Source organism: Crinia signifera, chromosome 6, assembly GCF_055691185.1.
Source record: "Crinia signifera chromosome 6, ASM5569118v1, whole genome shotgun sequence".
NCBI classification, from domain to species: domain Eukaryota; kingdom Metazoa; phylum Chordata; class Amphibia; order Anura; family Myobatrachidae; genus Crinia; species Crinia signifera.
The window spans coordinates 161,606,994-161,631,697 of NC_139222.1; the positions used below are offsets into that span (position 1 = coordinate 161,606,994).

The following is a 24,704-nucleotide window of genomic DNA, read 5'->3' on the forward strand; positions in this document are numbered from 1 at the left end:
GTGCTTTGTTAAATAAACATAAACTTTTAACCTCTTATCTTATCTTATCTCAAGCAGATCTTTCACTACCAAACGGACCGGACCCGGGGAACCACTTGATTGGAGGGACCACTGCTGATCTGTGTCTACTGACCCTAATGGGTGATATGCTTTTAATTCTTTTAAAATTGTGAGTTTATTATTAAATTGTTATACATTTTGGAACAACAGGATTGCACTATTGCTTTTTTCATTGAGCCCATCCAGGTCCTGAACAGCTGTTGTCATCATCAGAAACCTGTTACATGCGATTTAAAACATCCTCCATGTGAGTGGCCTGTGAAAATTAAAGCAATCAGCATTGTATTTACACTGTTGCACTATAGTCCTTTTTGTTTGTTCTGAGTCTTTCAGATACTAAGCTGTGACCATCTTGTCTCCAGGACAAGCAATATTTTATCTCGCCAGTGGGTATACCCTAATTGTGTCTTTTCTATGGACTTTGCAGGGAGCCTGGGGACGGCGGCAGGCAGGGAGATGGAAGTCTCCCTGCCTGCCCCAGAACGTATGTGGGGGGGAGGTGGGCTCCCCGGGAGCCAGGCAGCACAAGCTGCCCCCGGGAGAGCCAGCAGGGGACCAGGTATTCACTGCACCCGATCGTGCATAGGCAATGATCGGGTGCAGTGAATATATGAATATCCGGCCCCCTGCTGGCTGCTCTGTGTAAAAATAAATAAATTAAATTAAATATATATTCATGTGCTATAAGCACATGAATAAAAATAGCATGCCCCTTCACAGAATAAAATTCCTGATTTTTTGACACCAAATGTAAAACAACAACAACTTTATTTTAAAAGTTCACTTTCCACTTCACCATGAAAAGATGGCGATTTGCTACATGGAGACACACCGCGAAAATCACTTAGAAAGACGGCGAGAAGTGCACGTTGAATAGGGTGATTCGCTTTCTGACCCAAAAAAATCACCTTCCAACGCGAAAATAGCACAAATTTGCCGTGAAACAGGGCAAATTATCCTCATTGAATACTGCTATAAGTCTTTAAAAGCAATTGCTTTTCTGTTTTTTAGGAGGAGAAGTCCCTGGCGTGAATGGCTGTTTAAAACTTACTATTCCTTAGGAATTCAAGGTAAGTCATTAATAAGGAAGTGAAGTAACTTAATTTAGTCTTTTATAGCTTGACTTTGCCTTTTCCAATACTGAAGTCTCTAGTTCCTTAAGTTAACTTTATGATAAAAGCTTTAGCAATGATTACCGGAGCCTTGAAGATATTTTCCAGTCACTAGACATACTGTATGCTGTGTAAACACTGTACAATTTGACATTCCAGGGACGTGCAGTCAGGGGAGGCAGTGCTTCCCCTGTCAATTTGTTTTAAAATAATACAAAGATAATAGCTATGACACATGTTCTGTGTCATAAGTATTTTCTTTATATTATTTTACTAGTTTGAATGATTTAACCTAGTTTGGGAGGCACAATAACCGTGCCTCCCAAACAGAACTGCAAGGGGACGAAGCGGGGGGCGGGGCTTGGGGCAGGGCTAAGCAGTGGTCTGAAAAATCTATTAAAAATAACACTAAAAGCGGCACTTCTAGAAGTGCCTAATTGACAGGGGCTGCTGTGATTGGACAGCAGATCCAGCTGCTGTCCAATCACAGCAGCCCCTGTCATGTAAGCTGACAGTGCCGCGTTTGCTCCCTATGCTGTGACCTGTGCCACTGCCAGCTCCCGAGTCTCCCGGTTCCCTGCCTGTGTGGCTGCTGCTCCCCTCTACCCTGCCCCCTGCCCAGTGAGTATCATTTTTTTTTGGGGGGGGGGGGTACAGCGGGCGGGGACGTAGGTTTGCGGCAGGGGATGGGTGCTGGCTGCTGCTGGAGGAAGGGGGCAGCGGGTGTCGGCGAAAGCCAGGGGGGGGGTGCCTCTCCGTTCACAGCCACCACCGCACGTCACTGATATAGTCAAAATCGAATCGGCATCGCATATACATCATTTGGATAGAACATGTTTTTAAGCTTTCTTAAGGGGAAGGCAGAAGACTGAGGAATAGTGGGATACGCCGAATGCCTCCTCTCTGCAATAGCTGCGGTGGCTGGGACCTCACCTTCTCCTTCCCTGCACCCTGTGCACCAGCCATGGAGCAGGCTGTAGATTCACATACTGAAGAATTCAGCCATTGCAGCCCAGCAGCATTGGCAGCTGTAATAGCTGTCATTGGAGTGAGCAGTGCCGCGGATCAGATAGCAAACCGATATCTGATCTGTTGTGGCTGGGGGAGTGCACTTTGAGGGAGGGGGGGCCTGGGATACTTACCCCCAGAGATTCCCCCTAATCTGTCTCTGCCTTCTCCCCCATATCAATGGTGAAGATGCCTCTTCTTCCCTGCAGACTGAGAGTCTGCCCCCGCTGCTCTGTTAAGCCCTACCCCTTTCTGCTAGAATTCGTACATTTATCGGATTCTTAGGGTTACCATTACCGATCCGGGATTCCTCCAAACTGTCCGGCAATTAAGACTGGAGTCCGGAGAGGTGGTGTTCCTAGACTATACAATGTCCAGGAATAACAGCTAGTAGCTGGTTGCCTGTCTTAATTAAACTCAGGGCGGGTGGTATAACCCTAAGGGCTATTTCACACGCTCCGGCTCCTGGAAAAATCCCACACGCATCGCAAGCGCCTACAGTCAGTGCCGCACCAGAGCGCCCCAGGTGGGGGGGGGGGCGCCTCGGCGCTCGCCCGCTCTGGGTGGGGTGGGAGGTAATGCAGCCGTCGCCGCTACGCTGGCGGGGGGGGGGGTGTATGGTGGAGGGAGATGCAGCCGCATCTACCTCCAGGCGGAGGGGGCGGTTACAAATGCGTCAATGGCCGCAGCTCCAGGGGGGTCAGTGTGGGCTCCAGGGGCGGGGGTAGCCTCACTTACCTGCTCCCAGGACGGTGCTTCCCTCCTGCTCTCCTCAGCGCCGGTGGGAGTCAGGACCCTTCCTGCTGCTCCTCCAGGCAGCTCGTTACCGCCCTTCCTACAGTGTACCTACGGAACAATTCTGGCTAACCTTCTAGGCGATTCTGACTATCTACTCAAAATTGGCTGGCCAAATCGCTCCATGTGTACACCCCTATTGATTTGGGTGATTTATATTGTTTCTGTGCAGTGTATATACTGGCTGCTTTATTTTTACACTGCAATTTTAATTTCAGTTTCAACACACCCCATCCAAATCTAACTTCACCTGCAGTGCACATGGCTTCGCCAATTTTGCCAATGTGCCCTGCGATCGGGTTTGAATTAGGCCCATGGTTACTTTAAAACTTAAAATAATGTGAAAAAAGATGTGAACATAAAGTTTTTCAAATAAAATGTTCAATGTTCGACTCTTTCATATTACTGTATTAAATGTTGTTATTTTTTGTTTGAGAAACTTCGGACTAAATAAAAATATATTTCAAAAATTATTACTGCAAATGTTTTTTTATGTACTTGGCAGACACTACTCAGTATCGCAGCAACCCTGCTTATTGTATACATAACTGTATAAGAGAAGAATCATTAATACAGTGAGTTATTCAGGGTGTGTTCTCTCCAGCCGCAGGGACTTGTATGAGACTTATCCTGATGAAGGTAGTAACCAGGTTAATGGTTTCCACTCTAGAGATTAAAAAAGCTCAAGGGAGAGGGAAAATGATTATGGAATAAAACAACATAACCCTTTCAGAGGCACAGAACTGTAGAATGAGTTTTCTGTTCACTTACATATAGGGCCTGATTCTAGTTCATTTGCTTCCCTGCGTGTTTGCACAGGGAACTAGAAAGAAGAAAAAAAGGATTCCCAATTCGGGGCACTCATTCAACTAATGTATACTATTTCCGCTGAGAGTTTCCACCGACAAATTAAAGATTAAAATGTACCTTTTATTTAAATTGTTTTAAAATTGCTGCAAGCCAGCGAAGTATGGACAAACAAATATTATGTGCAAATTCAGAAAGGAGAAAAAGGAATAAAGTGATTAAAATATTGCACTGTGTTGGTGTTGATTATTCTGTGTATGTAGCCACTTTGTTGTTTTTCCCAGTATTACTGTATTTGCAAATAAGTTGCTAAATGTTTAGGATAATGTTGTACTGCTTTCACATTGCAGAAACGGGTATTGACCCTGTATTCTTAAATGGGACTTTAAAACGGGTCTGAACCTTAAGACCTTTCACATTGCAGGTGAAAACCGTTTTAAAAATCATTTAATACCATTCACACATTCAACCCGTTTAACCCCCAAGGGACACATTTCAAGCCATAGAAATAGAGCCATTCACACTGCCTAAAAAATGGCTTTGAAACGTGTAGGACTCTGCTTTTTAAACATGTTGAAATACCAGTTAACTTTAACCGGTAAATCAACTCTGGCACTTTCACACTGCAGCCTTAAACATTTTAAAATGGAAAAAAAGCGGCAATATACCGTTTTAAAAGTGCAGTGTGAAAGGGGTATTACTGGGAGAGCTCTTGAAGATACTGGGATACAATGGGCGACATTCTATGGGATGAGATGTGTGTTTTTTGGCGAATATTATTAAAAAAATGGCAACATCGCATTTTTCCTTGAAATCGCATATTTAATAGGATGCGCTAAGGGACGGATATTGCATATTATGTGCGATAACTCATGCGGACTGAAAGTGTGTGAAAAAAATCGCATTTTTATCGCATCCAGATGTTTTCGTACAGAAAAGTATACAAATCGCTTATTTAATGGGATGCGTTTTCGTAAATCGCACTTTTAAGATGTCTAATAATCACACTTTTTTCAGACCAGGTTCTGTTGGGCGACGTGCGGGGATACGTCTATGTCAATCGGCGTGGGCGGCACTCTTTGAACGTCCAGGTGGTATGTGATGGTCATCTCAAAATCCTAAGTGTAGTAGCATGCTTCCCTGGGAACTGCCATGATGCCTATATTCTGAGGCACTCAGCCCTCTGCAACCGATTCATATCGGTATCCGCGACGTGCATGCCAGGCAGGACCTCAGGGGGTATGATTCTTTTGAGCTTGACCTCATAGGACGTGTAGCAGACAGTGGTGGGGCTTCCTCCGCCAGTCTTGGTGGCCTCCTCCAACTCCATGGCCATTTTACTTTTGAGGTGTCTCTTTATATCATTGAACCTCTTCTTGACGTTTCTGACCAGGCGCTTGTGCTGACTTACAGCGTTACAGACTTACAGCGTTCACCGCCTGGGTGATGTCCTTCCACATAGCCCTTTTCCGCTGTGCAGTGGTCTTGTGGTGACTTTTCCCCAGTAACCGGTCAAACACGGGTATGATAGCCCGGACAAGCACAGCATTTTCCTCATAGGAGAATCTGACCTTTCTGCCACTTTTTGTGCAGCCAGCTTCTAACTCCTCCTCCTCATTTTCTACTCCAGCCATGTACCCCTCCTCCTCCATGCCAGTGTCTTCCTCCTTCTCACCTCCATCTTCCTCCACCTTTGACATGTGGTCCTCCTGCAGCTGCTCTGGGGTATGGAATAGGTCCTGGGTATAGGATAAGGATGCCAGCGGATCCTCCACCTCCTCCTGCTGGGGTTGGTCCGCCAGGGCCTGGTCTGGGGCTGGCCTTGCTGTGGCCATGCTGCCTGCCACACTGCTGCCACTCCCTGTAATGGAGGACGACCTCAGCAGTCCTCTGCTGCCTCTCCCACTTGGCTGGCTGCATAATGGAGGGGACAGAGGTGGGCCAATAGGTTAGGGGGTTCTTAGTCATGCGGAGACAGTCTTGTAAATCGCACTCCGGTTGGTCCAAAACTCGCACATGACCGGCGGAAGAAATCGCACTTTTATGTGTCATAAAATCGCACCACTTCGCCACAAATCGCACTACATCGCACTTTTCAGCCTCCAAATCGCATCCCATTAAATATGCGATTTATTGCAAAAAAATGCAATTTCAAAAAGTGCGAAGAGCGGCGATGTGGAGCGAGATAAAAAAATGCGCTTTTATCTCATCCCAGTTAGGAGCACTTTTGTTAGGAATAACCGTATTAGAACTGCTATGCGCTATGATGTCGTGATGATATAAGCGCTCCTCACTGACTTCACTACCACAGCCTGACACCAAGAGAATGTACTAATATATGAAGCTATCTATGCGCTAGATGTCAAATTGCAGCAACAATTAATAATTGCCAAATATAGTGAATTATTTCCACTACACGTGGGGCCAACTTATTGGATAGTGTGTACCCTGGAATGAAAAAAGGTGCAATTGCTAGCACCACTGCTGTGACACCACGATAGTACATTAATGCATGATTTGTCTATGCACTAAATGCCTATTAACAGCAACACTCAATAATAAATACAGTTACTCCGACAGAGTAATTTTCCACTTATAGTTGTTTTGTATGTGGAAACAATAAATTGGATAGTGTGTATAACTTAAAGTGCAATTAATAACACCGCCCTGACACCACATTTTTGCATTTAACTGTGGACATATTGTATCACAGTATCTTCAAGAGCTCTCCCAATAACATTATCCTAAACATTTAGCAACTTATTTGCAAATACAGTAATACTGGGAAAAGTGGCTACATACACAGAATAATCACCACCAACACAGTGCAATATTTTAATCACTTTATTCCTTTTTCTCCTTTCTGAATTTGCACTTAATGGGCGAGATTTAGTGTGTTTACCGTTTTTTAGAAAATGTGATTTTTCTCAAATCGCCCTATATCGCATTTTTTTATATCGCATTTTTTAACATAAATCGCGTATTTAATGGCTGGCGTAATGCCGCATGAAATGTGCGATATATGGCGATATACGGCAATATGGTGCTAATTGAGCCGATGTAATACGCCATAAAAGTGCGATTTCCGGGTTAGGTCATGTGCGTATTTGCGGCCAACCGGAATGTGATTTACACCAATACACCTGATCAGCACATACAACATGCTAACCTATTGGCCCACCTTAGTCACTTGCAATACGCATCACAACCCCTATATCCAGGGGCGCAGGCGCCATTTCACCCTTTAAAAGGGAATAAGGTATTTGAGATGGAGAGGAGAGGAGCAGTGATAAGGTGCAGAGGAGGCAGAGGGACAGCCAGCTTGGGCCCAAATACCCCAACCACTGGGAGAGGTAGGGGAGTGAGAGGCAGCACTGTAAGAGGCAGGACAGGGAGAGCCAGCATGCTGCCAGGAAGAGGTGCGCCAGGGAGAAGCCACATGGTGGAAGCTGAGCAGGTGGCTATGGAGGATGAGGAGGAAGCAGGCACAAGCCATGTGTCCTCACAGGAGGAACAGAGTGCCAGGCACACAGAGGAGGAGCTGCAGGAGGGTGATTTCTCAGAGGTGGATTGGCCTCTGCAGGAGGAAGATGAAGCAGACTTGGAGGTGCTGGCGGAAGAACTAGGACAGGAGGAGGAGGAGGGTGACCCAGAAAATGTGGAGGAGGAGGATGATGCAGCTCGTACAGCTAGTGGGAGGAAAGTCAGGTTCTCATATGAGGAGAATATGGCCCTGGTGCGTGCACTCTTGCCCCTGTATGACCACCTGCTTGGTCCTCACCATCACCGCACAAGTGTGGCAAGGAAGCTGGGGATGTGGGACAATATCACCTCCGCGGTAAATGCAGTCAGCACACACAAGAGGAGTGTGCGCAACGTCAAAAAACGATATAATGACATCAAGCGCCTCCTCAAAGCCAAGCTTGCCCTGGAGAAGAAAGAGGCTTGTCACACAGGAGGTGGACCTAGGCAGCAAGTCAGCTTTAAGGCCTATGAAAGGCTGCTACGCAGAATTATCCCACCGGAGGTGCTTCCCGGCATCCACATTGCCGACACAGACAGGTAGGGTTACCACCTTTTTGTTGAGAGATTCCCGGACAGTGGCCCGCCCCTTGACACACCCACTGCCCCGCCCATGCCCCACCCCCAGCACCGCCCTTTGACCCGCCTTATGTTGATTTTTTTTTAACCTTTGCTTCAATTTCATTCTTGATTTTGCATACCATAATGCCAGTTACATGTTACATCATACACAGTAATACCCATTACACGTTATGCCCCACACCATGATGCCCATTACATGTTACAACATACACTGCAATGCCCATTACACAATATGCCAGGACTGAAAACAGTTTTTGGAAAGGAGGAACTATATAGACAGTGCGCGCCAAAAATTTTCAACATAATGCCGATTACACGTCACACACCCATTACATAGTGTACAAAATGCCATAGTATGTATGGAAGTCGAGTTACACACACGCCATTTTAGGATAGTATGGCCGCCATTTTGGTTCGCAGAGTTGCGCAAATAAAGTTTCCATACCCGAGTATGCGTGACAAAGTGGACCAGAAGAGTAGCCATACTATCACACATAAATTCATAAATACATACTGACACTAAGTAAAATGTAGTTAAAGGTTTAGAACGCCATACATAGCTTAGTTAGCCCCGCATACATCTGTCTGTATCATGTTTAGTACCGTTCCGTTCAGCTCATTATGCGAAGTATTCCGGTCATTGCGAATATTTCGCAATGTACACTGCCCGATAGTTATGGACATAATCCATAACTCAGAGACAGTTTCTGTTGAAAGTAGTTAACAAAGGAAACTAGATGAAACCAGTTCTTATCCCTGCTGACGCCGAAACCACCAAACAAAGGACTCTTAAAGTTCACTCCCCTGCACCTGGTCAGACCAGGTACAGCGTCTAACCTCCAATCACAGTGGACCGGACATATGATCTCTGACCAATGAGAATGGCCTTTGACCTCCCCTTTCTGACCCTATAAGATAGGCGACCCAGAGCAGCCAAAGTCTCTTCGGCACATCTACCTTTCCCTGACCTGACCACCGGACTATAGTTCATCCCTGAACGATAGTGAGCTCTGACCGGACTACACTTCGCATATTTGATGAGAACGGTAACGGTTGCATTAACGCTATTTATACTTATTTGTATGTTGGCTGGTTGTGTCTTGTATCTGTATTCTTTCCCCTTAGCAGAGTCTGTTTAGTGTTCATTGTTAGTATATTGTATTACTTGTTATACCTGTTTATTCTTATTTCTGTAACCCCCTTTTGTCCATTAGGGACTTAAATACAACCTTTTACGGAGTTCTTATCTCCTTATTTCTATACAGTGGTCGTGTCTGTTTATTCGCATAATAGCGACAAGGTATATTACGGACACTGTCCGATAAGGTATATTCGCAGATTAGAGACAAAGTACTGCGAAGGAATCTCTGATTAAGGTATTGGTTCTTGGTGTACATAATACAATAAAAGGTACGCTACGCTGCGCTACGCTTTGTTCGCACGTAGTTAGGTATAAAGGGTACGTTGGTTGCGGACTTATTACGTAACCAGCGCTTTTCACTTATTGTCTCTCTGGTCATATTTAATCGTCATTAACAATTGAGGGCTCGTCTGTCCGCTCCACAGTCCAGAACTCAGTACCAGGCGTGCGGCTCGACCTATACCAGCAAAAGGGTGGAAGTATTTATTTGTTTCCATTGCTGGATAGGCCGAGTCCGCGGCGGTGCGGGGTTCGTGAAGTGCTAGCGCTGAACCCGGAGTACAATAAGTGAAAGCCACGTGTTTTAAAACATATATTAAGTGTTTAGTAAACTGTACTTCTGCCTGCCACAAGTAGTTTAACGGGGTATAGTGTTTTAAGTTGCTTGTTTATTACAGTATAAGTACCACGTGCGATAAGGTTCGCACACGTGGAGTCTGTGTTTATTATAGTACATAGAGGATCCCCTCTGTGCAAAACTATAACTTTTATTGTTAGTTACCGCAAAAACAGGGACTCCGCCACGTGGCGACAAGCCCTGGGCCTTTTTGCAGTAACGTAAAGCGTCTATTGTGTATTACGCAAGGTGCGCGCGCACGTGCCCATATCGGGAAATTTTCGCATCTTTGTACGTGATTTACGGATTAAGTGCGGGATTTATTTCGCATCTTGATACGTAACTTTTGGACGGAGTTAAGGGATTTATTCCACATTTAGGCGCAATTACTGCGTATAGCGAAACCCGAGTGCAACCTTGCAAATACACTATAGAACACGTGGGTGGCCGATTCATCGGCGGCCTGTGAACAGCGCATGTACACACGTGGCTGTTCATTGGTACTGCACATGCAGCACACATAGGAACTAAAAGGTGAACAGTATTAAACCACTAGCTTTATTTAAACAGTATAGTAATATACTGCGAATGAGGCGGTGATTAAATAAAGAGAAAATAGTTTTTTTTTTCTCTTTTTGTTCATTTTTTTCATTAAGCAAGCAACTCAAGCATTATTTTAATAGATTCCTATAGCGTATTATAAGGGATTTATACCTGCATAAGTATCTAGTGACAAGCTACCGGCCTGGGAAGATTTTCTGTACAGAAATATTTCAAATATATGCATAAGACCAAGGTGTAACCAGCGCCCAGTGTGAAAAATAACTGAGGCGAACGGGTGTGTGACGACACGACTCAAGCGCAGTGTAGTCCAGTGTAGGACAGTCCAGGTAGGACAGGGTTAGGGTTCACGTGACGACGTGCCCATAGGAACTGCCCCTTCAGTGGAATTGATTCCGCTAGGAGGGTACAAGAAGATATATCGGAACGCACTTGTTTCCGATTAGCTACTTTAGAAATCCGATTTTTGGGGGTATAGGAAAACAAGTTTGTTATACCCTGGAAAAATTGTGCCGCACCAAGCAAGTTGGCTAGAAGTTCGCTGCTAGTCGAAAGACTTGGTGATTGAGTACGTTACCTCGCATTGTGGGCTCTTCGCTTGATTGCGTTGTAGTGTCGCTGTGTGGAGAAGTGAGTGGTTGGGGAGCTCTCAACTTAAATAACCCACCGGTATCTATTAAGCTGTGAACGTTTATTCCTGTAATTATGGGTAATAACGGGTCACGCTGTGATAACGTGCATGTTAGGGAGGAAGCAAGCCGGCCAAAAGGATCGGCTGCTTTTATTATGTGCAGGAAGCACGGTGAACTCGCAGTTGTTTACCAAAATAAATGGAGAAAAATGACACAAGGCAGCAAGTTAGAATTTCCCAGTGTTGGTAGCTTCGATCCAGAAATCTTATCGGCAGTAAAAGATGAAATATGCCTACTCTCCAGTCGTAAGGAGAGAGTGAAGCATATAGAGATTCTTAAATTGTGGCAGAAGGAAGGACAGGAACAATGGGGAAGCAGAGGTCTGGCAATACCTGACACAATCAGCCAAAATATAAATGCAACCGCTGCCATAATAGAATCAGCTCCCCCACCCCCATATGTGCCGAAGGGGATAATGACTCATAAGAAAGGAATAAGTAATAATGTATCCGTTGCTAACCTGTACCCTGTCTTATCCCCTTACAAGGAAACCCGAGAGGAAAACGAGCAGCTGTTGGCACTGGCCGTCTCTCATGCAATTAACATGATTGACGTTAAAGCTCAACCCGCTGTTGAGGCCCCAGCACAGGAGGAGGAGACGGCTGATGCCAACAGCATAGTATTGGACTCAGGTAATGATGCACCACACAGCACAGACACAAATAACTCCCAAGCAGGTCCCAGTAATGCGAATGTGGTACAAACATACCCTGTACGCACACTGGAGGTTCCCTATGGTAAGGCAGACAGAGAGGGTGTGATACCTACCAGAAAGATGACCATGCTAAACCCATGGACACGGTTAGAGCTGCGGTCCATCATTACAGATTTCCCTGATCCTAGGAAAGATCTGGCATTGTGCCGGAAATTTGTAAGGGATCTAGGAAACTCTGATGAGCCCACCAACAAGGATTGGAGAATCATGTTGAGGGCCTGTCTCCCCACTCACATTGACATCCCGAAATTCATTCAGGATAGTGGATTGAAAGTGGACAAGGAGATAAATGATGAGATCAACCAGGAGAATATACGCCTGATTAACTTACAGTTGGGAGTGTATTTTCCTGCAGCAGTGGAATATAGCAAGATATTCACTATCAAACAACAAGATGGTGAAGTAGCTAGCGAATATTTCAACCGGGGTTTGATGGCGGTATCAAAGTACACTGGTGTCTCCGAGCCTAAGGACGACCCCCACCTGAGGGAGCTGATTGTCTCTGTGCTGGTGGAAGGGCTTAGCGAAAACCTGAGAACCAGAGTCCAAACTTCTTTCCCAAATTGGCGTGGAATGACAGTGAATGCCCTACGGGAATCTGCTGTGGACCACGACCGCAACATTAAAAAGCGCAAGGAACTGCAAACTGACAAACTGATGATGGTTAGCATACACGCCCTTTCTAATGCCCCAAACAAAGCTGCATACCAACCACGAAACGCCAAGGACACAGGTAGAAAGCCAATTATCTGTTATAACTGCAATAGGGAAGGTCATTACTCAGCTCAGTGTAGGGCAGGAAACCCCAGGAGTTACCAAACACATAAGCGAGAATGTGAATCTCACAGAGGTGAGACACGGAGATACCCAGCCCCTAGACAATGGGAGGAGACAGACAGGTCACGCAACATGCCTCCTCCCCATCTGATGGCTGACACTGTGCTAAGGGCAACCCAGGTCAGACCATAGGAAACAGGTCATACCTGTATCCTACAGCCAGTTAGACTAACACAACACCTTGGAGAGGAACCTCAGGTGAAGGTTGATATAGCTGGAGTAAGGCAAACCTTTTTGGTTGATACAGGGGCGGCCAGATCTGTTCTCAACACTCCTCTTCACTTGGGTTTCACTAACCAATCAGTAGCGGCAATTGGGGTAACAGGAAAAATACAACATTACCCACTGACGAAACCAGCGGAGGTTACAATCGGGCCTCTGCATACCAAACACTCTTTTCTGTTGGCTGCAGCGGCCCCGACTAACCTCCTGGGTAGAGATTTACTATGTAAAATGGGATGTGTCATCTATTGCACTCCCGATGGAGTATTCCTAGATACTCCTAAAAATCTTACACAAGAAGTGCAAGATATGCTGGACAGTCCTCAGAGGTTAATGTTGTATTCCACTGTTGTAGAATCAAATCCATCTAGGGTAGCTGAAATTACAGCACAAATACCGAGTTCCCTTTGGACTAAAGATGGACAGGACGCTGGGCTAATGGCAAATGTAGCTCCAGTAGAAATCCGCTTAAAAGAAGGCAGGATAGCCCCAAAAATACCGCAATACCCTTTAAAACCTGAAGTTGAGCTAGGAATATTTCCAGTGATCCAACGATTGCTCCAACAGGAAATCCTAGTTAGAACTTCCAGCACGGCCAATAGTCCCATCTTTCCTGTGAAAAAGAGCGGGGGGAGGGGCTACAGACTAGTGCAGGATTTAAGAGGGGTAAACAAGGTAGTTGAGAGCCAATTCCCCGTAGTGCCAAACCCAGCTGTCATCCTAATGCAAATCCCACCTCATTGTACTCATTTCACAGTCATTGATTTGTGTTCAGCATTCTTCTCCGTCCCTTTGCATCCTGACAGCCAGTATCTGTTCGCCTTTACTTACAGAGGAGTACAGTATACCTGGACACGACTACCCCAAGGGTTCATAGACAGCCCCAGCATCTTCTCCCAGGCCTTGCATGATTGTTTACAATCCTTTCAACCCATGAGTGGTTCGATACTGATACAATATGTCGATGACTTGTTGTTGTGTTCTGGGTCACTGGAGTCATCAGTGGATGACACTAGACAGCTACTGATGCATCTCTCAGAGACAGGACATAAAGTATCAAAGGATAAGCTGCAATTATGCCAGACCAGGGTTAAGTATCTGGGACACTGCCTTACCCAAGGGCTGAGACACCTCACCGACGACAGAATCCAAGCGATTCAGAACATGGTACTGCCACAGACCCAGCATCAGATCCGTACGTTCCTAGGCATGTGTGGATACTGTCGCAATTGGATCCCAGGATTCTCTATTCTGGCATTACCACTGCAAGAGATGGTTTCCTCAACTAAGCCTGATCGGGTCTCTCATACTGAGGAATCTGAACTGGCTTTCGAGGAACTAAAGGTGAGCCTAACCAAGGCCCCAGCACTGGGAATGCCAGATTATGGGAAACCCTTTGAACTGTACGGAACTGAATCAGGTGGGTGTGCGGCAGGAGTGCTTGTACAAAAACATGGTGATGCCAACCGACCAATAGCGTACTACAGTGGCCAGCTGGACACAGTAGCACGCTCACTCCCAACTTGCTTACGAAGTGTGGCTGCAATAGCACAACTAGTAAGTAAGAGTGAGGACGTAGTGTTGGGACACGATTTAACTGTTCATGCTCCCCATGCTGTCTCTGCCCTCCTAAATTCTGCCCAAACACGTCATGTGTCCTCAGCACGGTTCACTAAGTGGGAACTGGCGCTGATGGCCCCAGTAAATATTACCATCAAAAGATGCAACACACTAAACCCAGCCACATTCCTTCCTCATGTGCCTTCCAAGGCACAAAGGGTGGAGGGTGATGGGAATGTTGCTGAATATGGTAAAGCAGAGTTTAGTGAGAGTGAGGACAAACATGATTGCATGTCCTACCTGAATCAGACCTTCATAGCACGTCCTGACATAAGCGACAGCCCATTAAGTGAGGTAGACATAACCTTATTCACAGATGGTAGCTGTCATAGACAGACGGACACGGGAGAGCTGTGCACAGGTTACGCAGTAGTAGATGGAGAAGGTATTGTGGAAGCTGAACCCTTGGGACCACCTCACTCAGCACAAGTAGCGGAACTGGTGGCACTGACCAGAGCATGTGAACTGGCCCAAGGAAAATCAGTCAACATATATACCGACTCCAGATATGCTTTCGGAGTAGTCCATGATTTTGGAGCCCTATGGCGCCTCCGAAATTTCATGACGGCGGCTAGCACACCAGTGGCGCATGCGACATATATTAGGAGACTTCTGGGAGCTATTCAGCTTCCAGACAGAGTGGCTGTTATCAAGTGCAAAGCTCACACATCAGAGAAGGACCCGGTGTCACTTGGTAACAGCCGCGCTGATGAGGCAGCGAAAAGGGCCGCATGCCCTGTAAATATTTTCACCCATCCTACCAACCTTTGTACACTGAACATGGTATCCACATCCAAACTGATAGACATGCAGAATTTGTGTTCCCCACAGGAAAGAGCAGTATGGAAGTCGAAGGGATGTGGCCAAGAGTCTACCGGACTTTGGAGAGATGGACACGGGAAACCAGTGGCCCCCAGAGCATACCTTCCTAGTCTAGCCGAGGCGGCCCATGGGCTGACACATCTTGGGAAGGAAGGTATGTGCAAGCTGGTAAAGGCCTACTGGTGTGCACCAGGGTTCGCTTCTCAAGCAGGTAGAGTGGCAATGTCATGCCTCACCTGTTTGAGGAAGAACGTTGGAAAAGCCATCCCAACAGAGCCATCCCACATCCCTCCTACAGAAGGCCCTTTCCAGGTAATACAAATCGACTTCATACAGTTACCACCCTGTAGAAATTTGAAATATGTATTAGTTTGTGTTGACATGTTTTCCAGTTGGGTGGAGGCTTTCCCCGCTGCCTCCAACACTGCTACCTTTACAGCAAAGAAAATATGTCAGGAGTTTGTCTGTAGGTATGGTATCCCAAAGGTCATTGAGAGTGACAGAGGCACTCACTTCACAGGAGAGGTCTTCCAAATCATGTGTAAACTCCTGGGGATTAATAGTAAACTTCATACTCCATATCGTCCCCAGGCGAGCGCCAAAGTTGAGAGAATGAATGGTACTATTAAGAACAAATTGGGTAAAGTGATGGCTGAAACAGGGTTGTTATGGCCAGAGGCACTGCCTATTGTGTTGTATAGCATTAGGACCACTCCCAGGACTCCGCTCAACTTGTCCCCCTTCGAGATATTGTTTGGTCGGCAGCCACACATTATGATAGACCCACAGGATGATCTCAAATGTAACAATGAGCTAACTGTACAGTATCTCCTAAAGCTAAACAAACAGCTAAGGGAGCAACAAAAGCAGCTGAAATTACTGAACCCTGATATGCCTACAGAGAATTGTCATAATCTTAAACCAGGAGACTTTGTTATGATCCGAAATTTTTTACGCTCAGGTTGTTTGATAGACCGTTGGGAAGGACCATACCAAGTTTTGTTGACCAGCACTACATCAATTAAAGTCGCAGAGAGAGAGACTTGGATACATTCGTCCCACTGCAAGAAAGCCAGTAACCCAGAGTCCCAGTGTGCAGAGAGCAAGAGAGAAGAAGTGTCGCTAGAAGCATTGTTTCGGGAACACTGAGAAGCAGCCAAGGTCGAGCAACCTGAGCGAACAAAGGTCTAAGAGCAGAGCAAAATAAAAGTCCCCTGGTAGAGATGATGGAAGGACTCCAAGCAAAAGGTTCACAGTTATGCATATATGTCTTTGTTTTCTTTCTGTGTTCTTTTATTCACCCAAAGATACTCGGTGGCTGCCACATCCTAGAGCGATCGGAGCAGAGTTCTGACAGTGTAATAATGGACCCAGATATGGGTGAGGTAGAATCCCTAAACCAGCTTGACACTTTGCCCATGACAGGAGAAGGTAAAAAGTATGAGGGAAACGTAGTTCAAGGGCTATGTGATGAGTTATTGTCTGGTGAGTACTGTGTCTGTAGATATTGTCAACCTAAAATGGAAGAAGAATGCATCCAGCGATGTCAGTCGACAAGTAAGGCAACTACCGGCCGACATCCCTTGAGTGATTACCACTCACTAGTGGGTAAGGTTTTAAACCAAACAGAATGCTGGGTGTGTTCACAAGTGCTACATAAAAGGAGTAGTGTAGGCCTAGTCCCATACCCGCTTAATATTTCAGAGATAAGCGTATTAAATAAGGGGAGGCCATTGGATAAGAGATACCTGTATACTAGGTCCCCTAGTCTTAGATTACACCCATACCAAGTGGATAAATCCCTGGTATGTATGAACTTCTCAAGTTCCAGAGCGATTGGTACTTGGGAGGTGACATGGCATAACCAGACAATAACTTACTCCCAGCGTCCAGATGGAGAGCCTATTGATAAAGAATTGTTGTTAAAAATCCGAACCAGTGGGAGACACTATAAATATGTCTACACGGTGAAGAGAAGTAAAATGATGGCCGGCAGAGTATCAGCCGGCTACTGTAATGTAACCCTACAGCCAGAGATCTGTGAGGAACAAGTCAGGGAACAGGGGACGGGGATGTTCTTATGGATAATGTGTGACAAGATCATGAAATACTCTGTCCCTTATTTTCTCCCTGACGATGTTTATTATATTTGTGGTAGGAGGGCGTACAAATGGCTCTCCATGAACTACGTTGGTATTTGTTATCTAGGCAGAGTGTTACCTGAAGTGATGACCCTCACACATGATGAGATGGTGGGCATACACAGAGGTATACCTCCTCCTTACACTCATACCCATTATGATCAAATCCATAAAAGGGATTTAACAATCAAGAAAGAACCCCTAGCTTCTGAAATGATACACGAGTCGTTCGGTATCCAACTCCTCATTGCTTTAGATATCATCCATACCGCCAGAGGAGTCATAAATTTTAAATATATACAAGCATTAGCTAGCTTGGTAGATAACATCACAGAGATTTATGATGACACCTTTAGATACACTGGGAAGGAGTTGCAAGCATATAAAAGAGAGCTAGTCCAACATCGGATGGTGCTGAACTATCTGACAGCTATGACAGGAGGATATTGTGTCACCCTCTCTACACAGTTTGGGGTGAAGTGTTGTACATATATCACCAACAATACTGAAGACCCAGAAGAAATCATCGATCATCGGATGGATGAGATTCTTCAGCTTAAATGGGAATTTAGAAGGGAACATAATATCAGCCTGGCAGAAATAGGTAACAAAGTTAGTGAATGGACCTCCTGGTTGAATCCAATGCACTGGTTCTCTGGTTTAGGAGAATGGGCGCAAGGGATCATAGCTAGCATAGGAAAACTCCTTCTCTGTATCGGTGGTGCCATCATAGTCTTTGTGCTATTGTTCAAATGTATAAAGGTGGTGACCCGGGGAAAGACAAAACGTACCGAAATCATGAGTGTAAGAACGAGAGATACAGAGGAAGACCAGGGTTTGGTATATGACCCTAAAATCGAAACCACCTCCCTTTAAAGAAACCATATTTGTGAACGTGTATATGTTGTAACCACCCCTGTTTTTATTTTTATCCCAAAATTGTACATTATCCTTCGTGACCCTGAGTAGGTTGTTCGATAAATGCGGCCCATCGTTTATCCATGATCCTGGATCGGCCGAGAGCAGATGGTTTACTCCCCTTATATGTTTAATTCATGTATCCCAATTTCTCTGTTAGGATTATGAATTTCTGTATTGTCGTGTGAAATGTTTTGTATTGTAACAGTTTTATAATTACTGTTAAAGGGTGGACTATGGAAGTCGAGTTACACACACGCCATTTTAGGATAGTATGGCCGCCATTTTGGTTCGCAGAGTTGCGCAAATAAAGTTTCCATACCCGAGTATGCGTGACAAAGTGGACCAGAAGAGTAGCCATACTATCACACATAAATTCCTAAATACATACTGACACTAAGTAAAATGTAGTTAAAGGTTTAGAACGCCACACATAGCTTAGTTAGCCCCGCATACATCTGTCTGTATCATGTTTAGTACCGTTCCGTTCAGCTCATTATGCGAAGTATTCCGGTCATTGCGAATATTTCGCAATGTACACTGCCCGATAGTTATGGACATAATCCATAACTCAGAGACAGTTTCTGTTGAAAGTAGTTAACAAAGGAAACTAGATGAAACCAGTTCTTATCCCTGCTGACGCCGAAACCACCAAACAAAGGACTCTTAAAGTTCACTCCCCTGCACCTGGTCAGACCAGGTACAGCGTCTAACCTCCAATCACAGTGGACCGGACATATGATCTCTGACCAATGAGAATGGCCTTTGACCTCCCCTTTCTGACCCTATAAGATAGGCGACCCAGAGCAGCCAAAGTCTCTTCGGCACATCTACCTTTCCCTGACCTGACCACCGGACTATAGTTCATCCCTGAACGATAGTGAGCTCTGACCGGACTACACTTAGCATATTTGATGAGAACGGTAACGGTTGCATTAACGCTATTTATACTTATTTGTATGTTGGCTGGTTGTGTCTTGTATCTGTATTCTTTCCCCTTAGCAGAGTCTGTTTAGTGTTCATTGTTAGTATATTGTATTACTTGTTATACCTGTTTATTCTTATTTCTGTAACCCCCTTTTGTCCATTAGGGACTTAAATACAACCTTTTACGGAGTTCTTATCTCCTTATTTCTATACAGTGGTCGTGTCTGTTTATTCGCATAATAGCGACAAGGTATATTACGGACACTGTCCGATAAGGTATATTCGCAGATTAGAGACAAAGTACTGCGAAGGAATCTCTGATTAAGGTATTGGTTCTTGGTGTACATAATACAATAAAAGGTACGCTACGCTGCGCTACGCTTTGTTCGCACGTAGTTAGGTATAAAGGGTACGTTGGTTGCGGACTTATTACGTAACCAGCGCTTTTCACTTATTGTCTCTCTGGTCATATTTAATCGTCATTAACATATGCCACATGCCATAATGCCCATTACACTTATGCCACACAGCGTTATGCCCATTACATATTACGCCATACACCGCAATGGGCATTACACAATATGCTAGTACTGAAAAAGTTTTTTGTAAAGAAGGAACAACACAGACAGTGCGCGCCGTAGGCGCGCGCGAAAATTTTTCAACATAATGCAGACTACACATCACACACCCATTACATAGTGTACAAAATGCCATAGTATATCACATGCCATAATGCCCATTACATGTTATACCACACAGCTTCAGGTGATAAACCATTGTATTTATCATATATGAAGGAGTCTATTTGTTGTTTTTAAATAAATAATGTAAGTACATACTTTATATTTCTTCTAAGTGGCCCAGGGTCGGTGGTGGACTGGTGGTGGAGCCTGGAGGCTGGGTGGCTGACCTGGCTCTGCCGCTCTATCCTCTCTGGCAGCTGATGGATGGTGAAGCCAGGACTCGGAGCCTAGGAGGGTGGGTGGGTATCATGCGGAGGTGAGCGAGCCTGGTGGCTGGAGGAGATTCACTGACTGCTGTCTGTTGTCTGCCAGCCCACTGCCCAGGCCATGGAGTATAGCTGGCTAATAATGGTGGTGGTGGACTGAGGCAGGCTGGACTCTGGAGGCTGGCCTGGAGCCCTGGGCTGCCTGGGCCTGCTGGACACTGTCTCCCTGTGTAGCTCTGAGCTCAGTAGCTGGCTGGCTGGTGGTGGACTGACTGAGGCTGGAGTGGTGCCCTGCCCTGGGCTGGGCCCTGCCTGGACTCTGTCTCCTGGACAGAGGCAACTTAGGCTGGTGCTGGGCTGGACTCAGTCTGGACAGGCTGCCTGTGCCTGAGGCGAGGAATCAGGATGGGTGATGATGGTGGTAAGGAGGCTGGGTGGAAAGAGGCCTTGTTGTTCCACACTCCACAGCGTGCTGCTAGTCAGAGACTGAGGCTGGGAGTGTGTGTCAGTTTGAGCGCCGGAGGGAAATCGGAGGGAGGAGTCCGGTGGAGCACGGGAGCCTGGGGAGGTGGAGTCAACACACTGTCTATGTGTGTGTGTACAGTCCGTCCGACCCGACTCCGCCTCCCTCCTCCCAGTGAGCGCCGCGGCGGAGTGACTGACAGAGAGTCACTCTGCGCCGCAACGCCGCCCCCAGGCCGCCTCGTCATCCATCAATCATGATGGACATGGCCGCCGCCAGTCACCCGCGACTTCACCGCTGCTAACAGTGCCGGCAACCAGGGGAGTGGGGACAGACACTCATTCCCGGACTAAACATAGTCCGGGAAGGCCACCCGCCCGGACTCCGGACGCCGGTATAAATTACCGGACTGTCCGGAGTAATCCCGGACGGGTGGTAACCCTACAGACAGGCCCCCCACTTCACCGCCAACTGGTAAGTGTCCACACATGTCAACTACACATTTTGCTGTTATGTGCGCATGCAATTATGGTGGAATGCTTTATGTGTCCTATAGATGTGTGTGTGTAACTACATATCCCAGCAAAAACACATGTTGCTAGGTTTCATTGCAAAATAATGGACTGTGCATTTTGCTGGGTTATGTAGTTCCACAGAACCAATTAGTGTGTGCTGTCCTTATCACTGTAGGCCTGCAGTGTAGATGATTGTTAATCCACATCAATCCTCTGGGTAGTTGAACAAGCACTTTACAGTCACTTTTACATGTGTAATCTGCTGGTCTTTCCTGTTAGTAGCAAGTGGAGGACAAATATCGTGCACAATCATAATACTTAAATAACCGGTACTTGTGTATTTTGGCGGCGCCCATCGCATCGCATACCATAACGCATACGATGGTATGCGATGCGACGCGATATTGTACGATAGTGCACGATGGCATACAATTTTGAAATTGTATGCCATTGTACATGGCATACAATGCCATACGATGCGATGCGATTAAACATTATATAAGCACCCTAATGGGTGCTTATACAATGTTAAGCACCCTAACTATAAACGTGAACCCGAAGCGTGGCGAGCGGCGGCGGTACGCGTCCTACGACCTTTTCATACCCCCACTATCCACGTCGGCATGGAGTTGAGAATAGAATAGTGTGGCGAGCGCAGCGAGCCACCGAGCCCGAAGCGTGGCGAGCGCACGCGGATACCTGTGAAGGGACGCGTTTACCTGTGAAGGTATCCGCGTCCCCTCGCGGGGCTCGCTGCGCTCGCCACACTATTCTATTCTCAACTCCACGCCGACGTGGATAGTGGGGGTATGAAAAGGTCGTAGGACGCGTACCTCCGCCCCTCGCGGGCTCGCTGCGCTTCGGGTTCACGTTTATAGTGGGGGGGTGGCGTGGGGGTGCATTTAACATTGTAAGCACCCATTAGGGTGCTCAAAAGCACCCTTTAGGGTGCTTATACGATTTTTTATCGTATAGGGGGTCAAAATCGCGTCGCATGCCATCGGGTACATGGCATGCGATGCGATGCGATACGTTCATCGTACGACGGACATCGGGGGCGCCGCCAAAATACACAAGTACCAAATAACCTCTTCAGTTCAAAGTCATCAAATTCCTTATGTAATCATATCAGAAGAGAATTTTTTTTTAAGTTTTTATCTGCATATTTGCAAAAGTGCCAGTTCGGTGCAAATGTTCATAATGGAAAATGTCTTCTTCTTTCAAACAGCGCCATCTCTGGAGTCCCAGCTTGGTGTTGAGCGACATCAGCCACATCCGATTGTTCCCAATGTCCAGTCTGCAGGTGAGATATCATAATGTTACACAAAGACATTGCACATTTCACACATGGCTGGCCCCACCACAGTAGCCTGTGCCAATGCATGCACAATGCATGGGCAAGACCTCACCATTCCAACTAAGGTAACATGACCCACCATACACCATTCTGCATAACATACTTACCACTGTTATCTCATTTGTAGGACCTTCACAACCGATGCCAGAACCCACGGATCCCATGCAAACTATGGACGACATGAGTGAAATCATCTTGGAGCCGGTGCCATCGTTGGAACCTACACAACACCAATCACACCCAGTCAATGAGGCCCCCTATACGCAGTCACATAGGCAGCAGCCCCCAATCATTGCAGCCACCAACATTCCCACTAGTGCAGAGGAGTTGGCGCAATCCATCCATATTTTCAAAGGGAAACAAATATCTTTTATGGAGATGCAGACCACCCAACTAGAAAGCATTAAGGGGTATGTGCGTAACATCGGTCAGCAAATGAGAAGAATTTCCCAAAGTGTGCGTGCTAATGTAGGGACACAAATTCATCTTGTCTCCACATTAGACACATGCTTATCAGAAATTGGGCAAGCCATTCAGGGCCAAACTACTAATTTTAGAGCACTAAATGCCAATATGGTTGAACAGACCCAAGCTATTAATGGCCAAACAACTGCGTTGATGTCCCTACAAACGCAACTCAGCCTCAGTGCAACTACTTTGTTAGGTCAGCACCAAACCACATCTACGCAAAGTAGTAGTGTGTCCTCCACACTGAGAAAAAACTGGAATATAGCAGCGCTTTAAACTTAATTAGAATATTTATAAAAAATACAATGATATAAATAAAGGATTGGACTGATTGTACAATTTAAAAGCAATACATTTTATTAATAAGGTGACCAATGGTGCTGGTACGATAAAAAATGGGGGGAAGGGGAAACAAGGTTCTTAGAGCACAGACGTAATGTCATCAACGGTCTGATAACCCATAGCGTGTCCAAGCATTTTTCCATTTACCACAACAAAGATCCCCAGACTCTAAAAATTCTAGGGATAGAACATATTGATGCAACCCCTAGAGGAGGCGATAGATATAGAAACCTATGCCGCCAAGAAGTCTTTTGGATGCACCAGTTTGGATCCATCCATCCAGAAGGTCTAAACGAATCCGTTGAGCTGAACATCTTGATCTAGGTGCATCCTTATGTCATCATCAAACCTCCAATACTGCTCCTGTTTCCCCATGTATCGCACTCAGGCGGACCAAAAACCTATTTTCCCTATATAGAGATAGGCTTCTGTCAAATGGTATTCTTCCAAAACCTGTACATCTACTACATTCTATAGATGCAAGAAACCATTGGGATCCTGTTATACTCTAATATTTGTCTTTTGTCTTTCCCCTTAGATTGTATACAATTATGGCTAAGTAGATCTATATACTCAAAATGAAGTCTTTTTGAAAGGGCATGTTCTATTCCAAAATATATTTGCTAAGGAAATCACCTATTATAGTAATGCTACTTTGTGACTATATTATTTATAAAAAAAAAAAAAAAAAAAATAAAAAAAATTTCATTGTAGTGACAATTGAAAACAATGTATTTCTTGATTCTCCATTTATTGTTCTCCCTGCATCTAATATCATGTATATCTGCCACCAGTTGATTATTATATATACATATCTTTTCTATATACTATATTCTATATATATTTTTTCTGACAAGGATGTATGCTTAAAGTGACAAATTTGATAGATTCAATTATGTGCTATATTACTTCCATCCAAAAACTATATAAGCATTTTATATTATCATGGTAACCTATATGAACTAGCCAGATCACGTGACCACGGCTTGAAGATATGCAGGCCCCCGCCCCCTGATTACGTGCCCGGACCTTAGAATATGTGCCAATTCCCAGCTACCTGTAGAAAGAGGATTCCTCTTTGTATTCACTCCTAAATATGAGTTTTACCAATGGATGCGTATATTAGTTTATCTATATTCTCTCTAATATATTATCCACACCAGAAAAGTGCCCCCATTATGTGCCCGCATAAACGCTATACATAACCATGACAACGGGATCCCGATCACGTGACTACAACCTGGGAGGATGCTAGCCTTCCATCCCGACCACGTGACAGGGTCCCTAGCAAATTGCCAACCATCCGGCCACGCACTGGGGAGCCGCCAATCATGCGCACACTGACGCGTGACGTCTGACGCGCACACTGACGCGTGACGTCATCACGTCAGCACCTCCGGTGGTCACATGACCGGGTGCGCGCATATTCGTGCTCTCAAAGCACCGCACACATAGAAATGTTTATTGTGGACGCTTAAAACCATGTCCACCAATGCACCGCGTTCTAACGCG

At 45.6% G+C, this 24,704-nt stretch overlaps 1 protein-coding gene across 3 annotated transcripts in view; it reads left to right on the forward strand.

The window, feature by feature from the left end:
• The window catches only part of LOC146008494 (uncharacterized), a 50,432-nt gene extending 26,563 nt beyond the window's left edge, over positions 1-23,869 (forward strand). The window contains exons 5-8 of one of the 3 annotated variants that reach the window (XM_083147847.1): positions 58-307; positions 1,072-1,130; positions 22,254-22,328; positions 22,510-23,869. In XM_083147847.1, the coding sequence (XP_083003973.1) occupies positions 285-307; positions 1,072-1,130; positions 22,254-22,328; positions 22,510-23,126 (774 nt within the window). In that variant the 5' untranslated portion in view covers positions 58-284 and the 3' untranslated portion in view covers positions 23,127-23,869. Of the gene's footprint in view, positions 1-54; positions 308-1,071; positions 1,131-22,253; positions 22,329-22,509 lie in introns of all 3 variants that reach the window. The other 2 variants (XM_083147846.1, XM_083147845.1) reach the window with 2 other exon arrangements.
• The last annotated feature ends 835 nt before the right edge of the window (positions 23,870-24,704 follow it).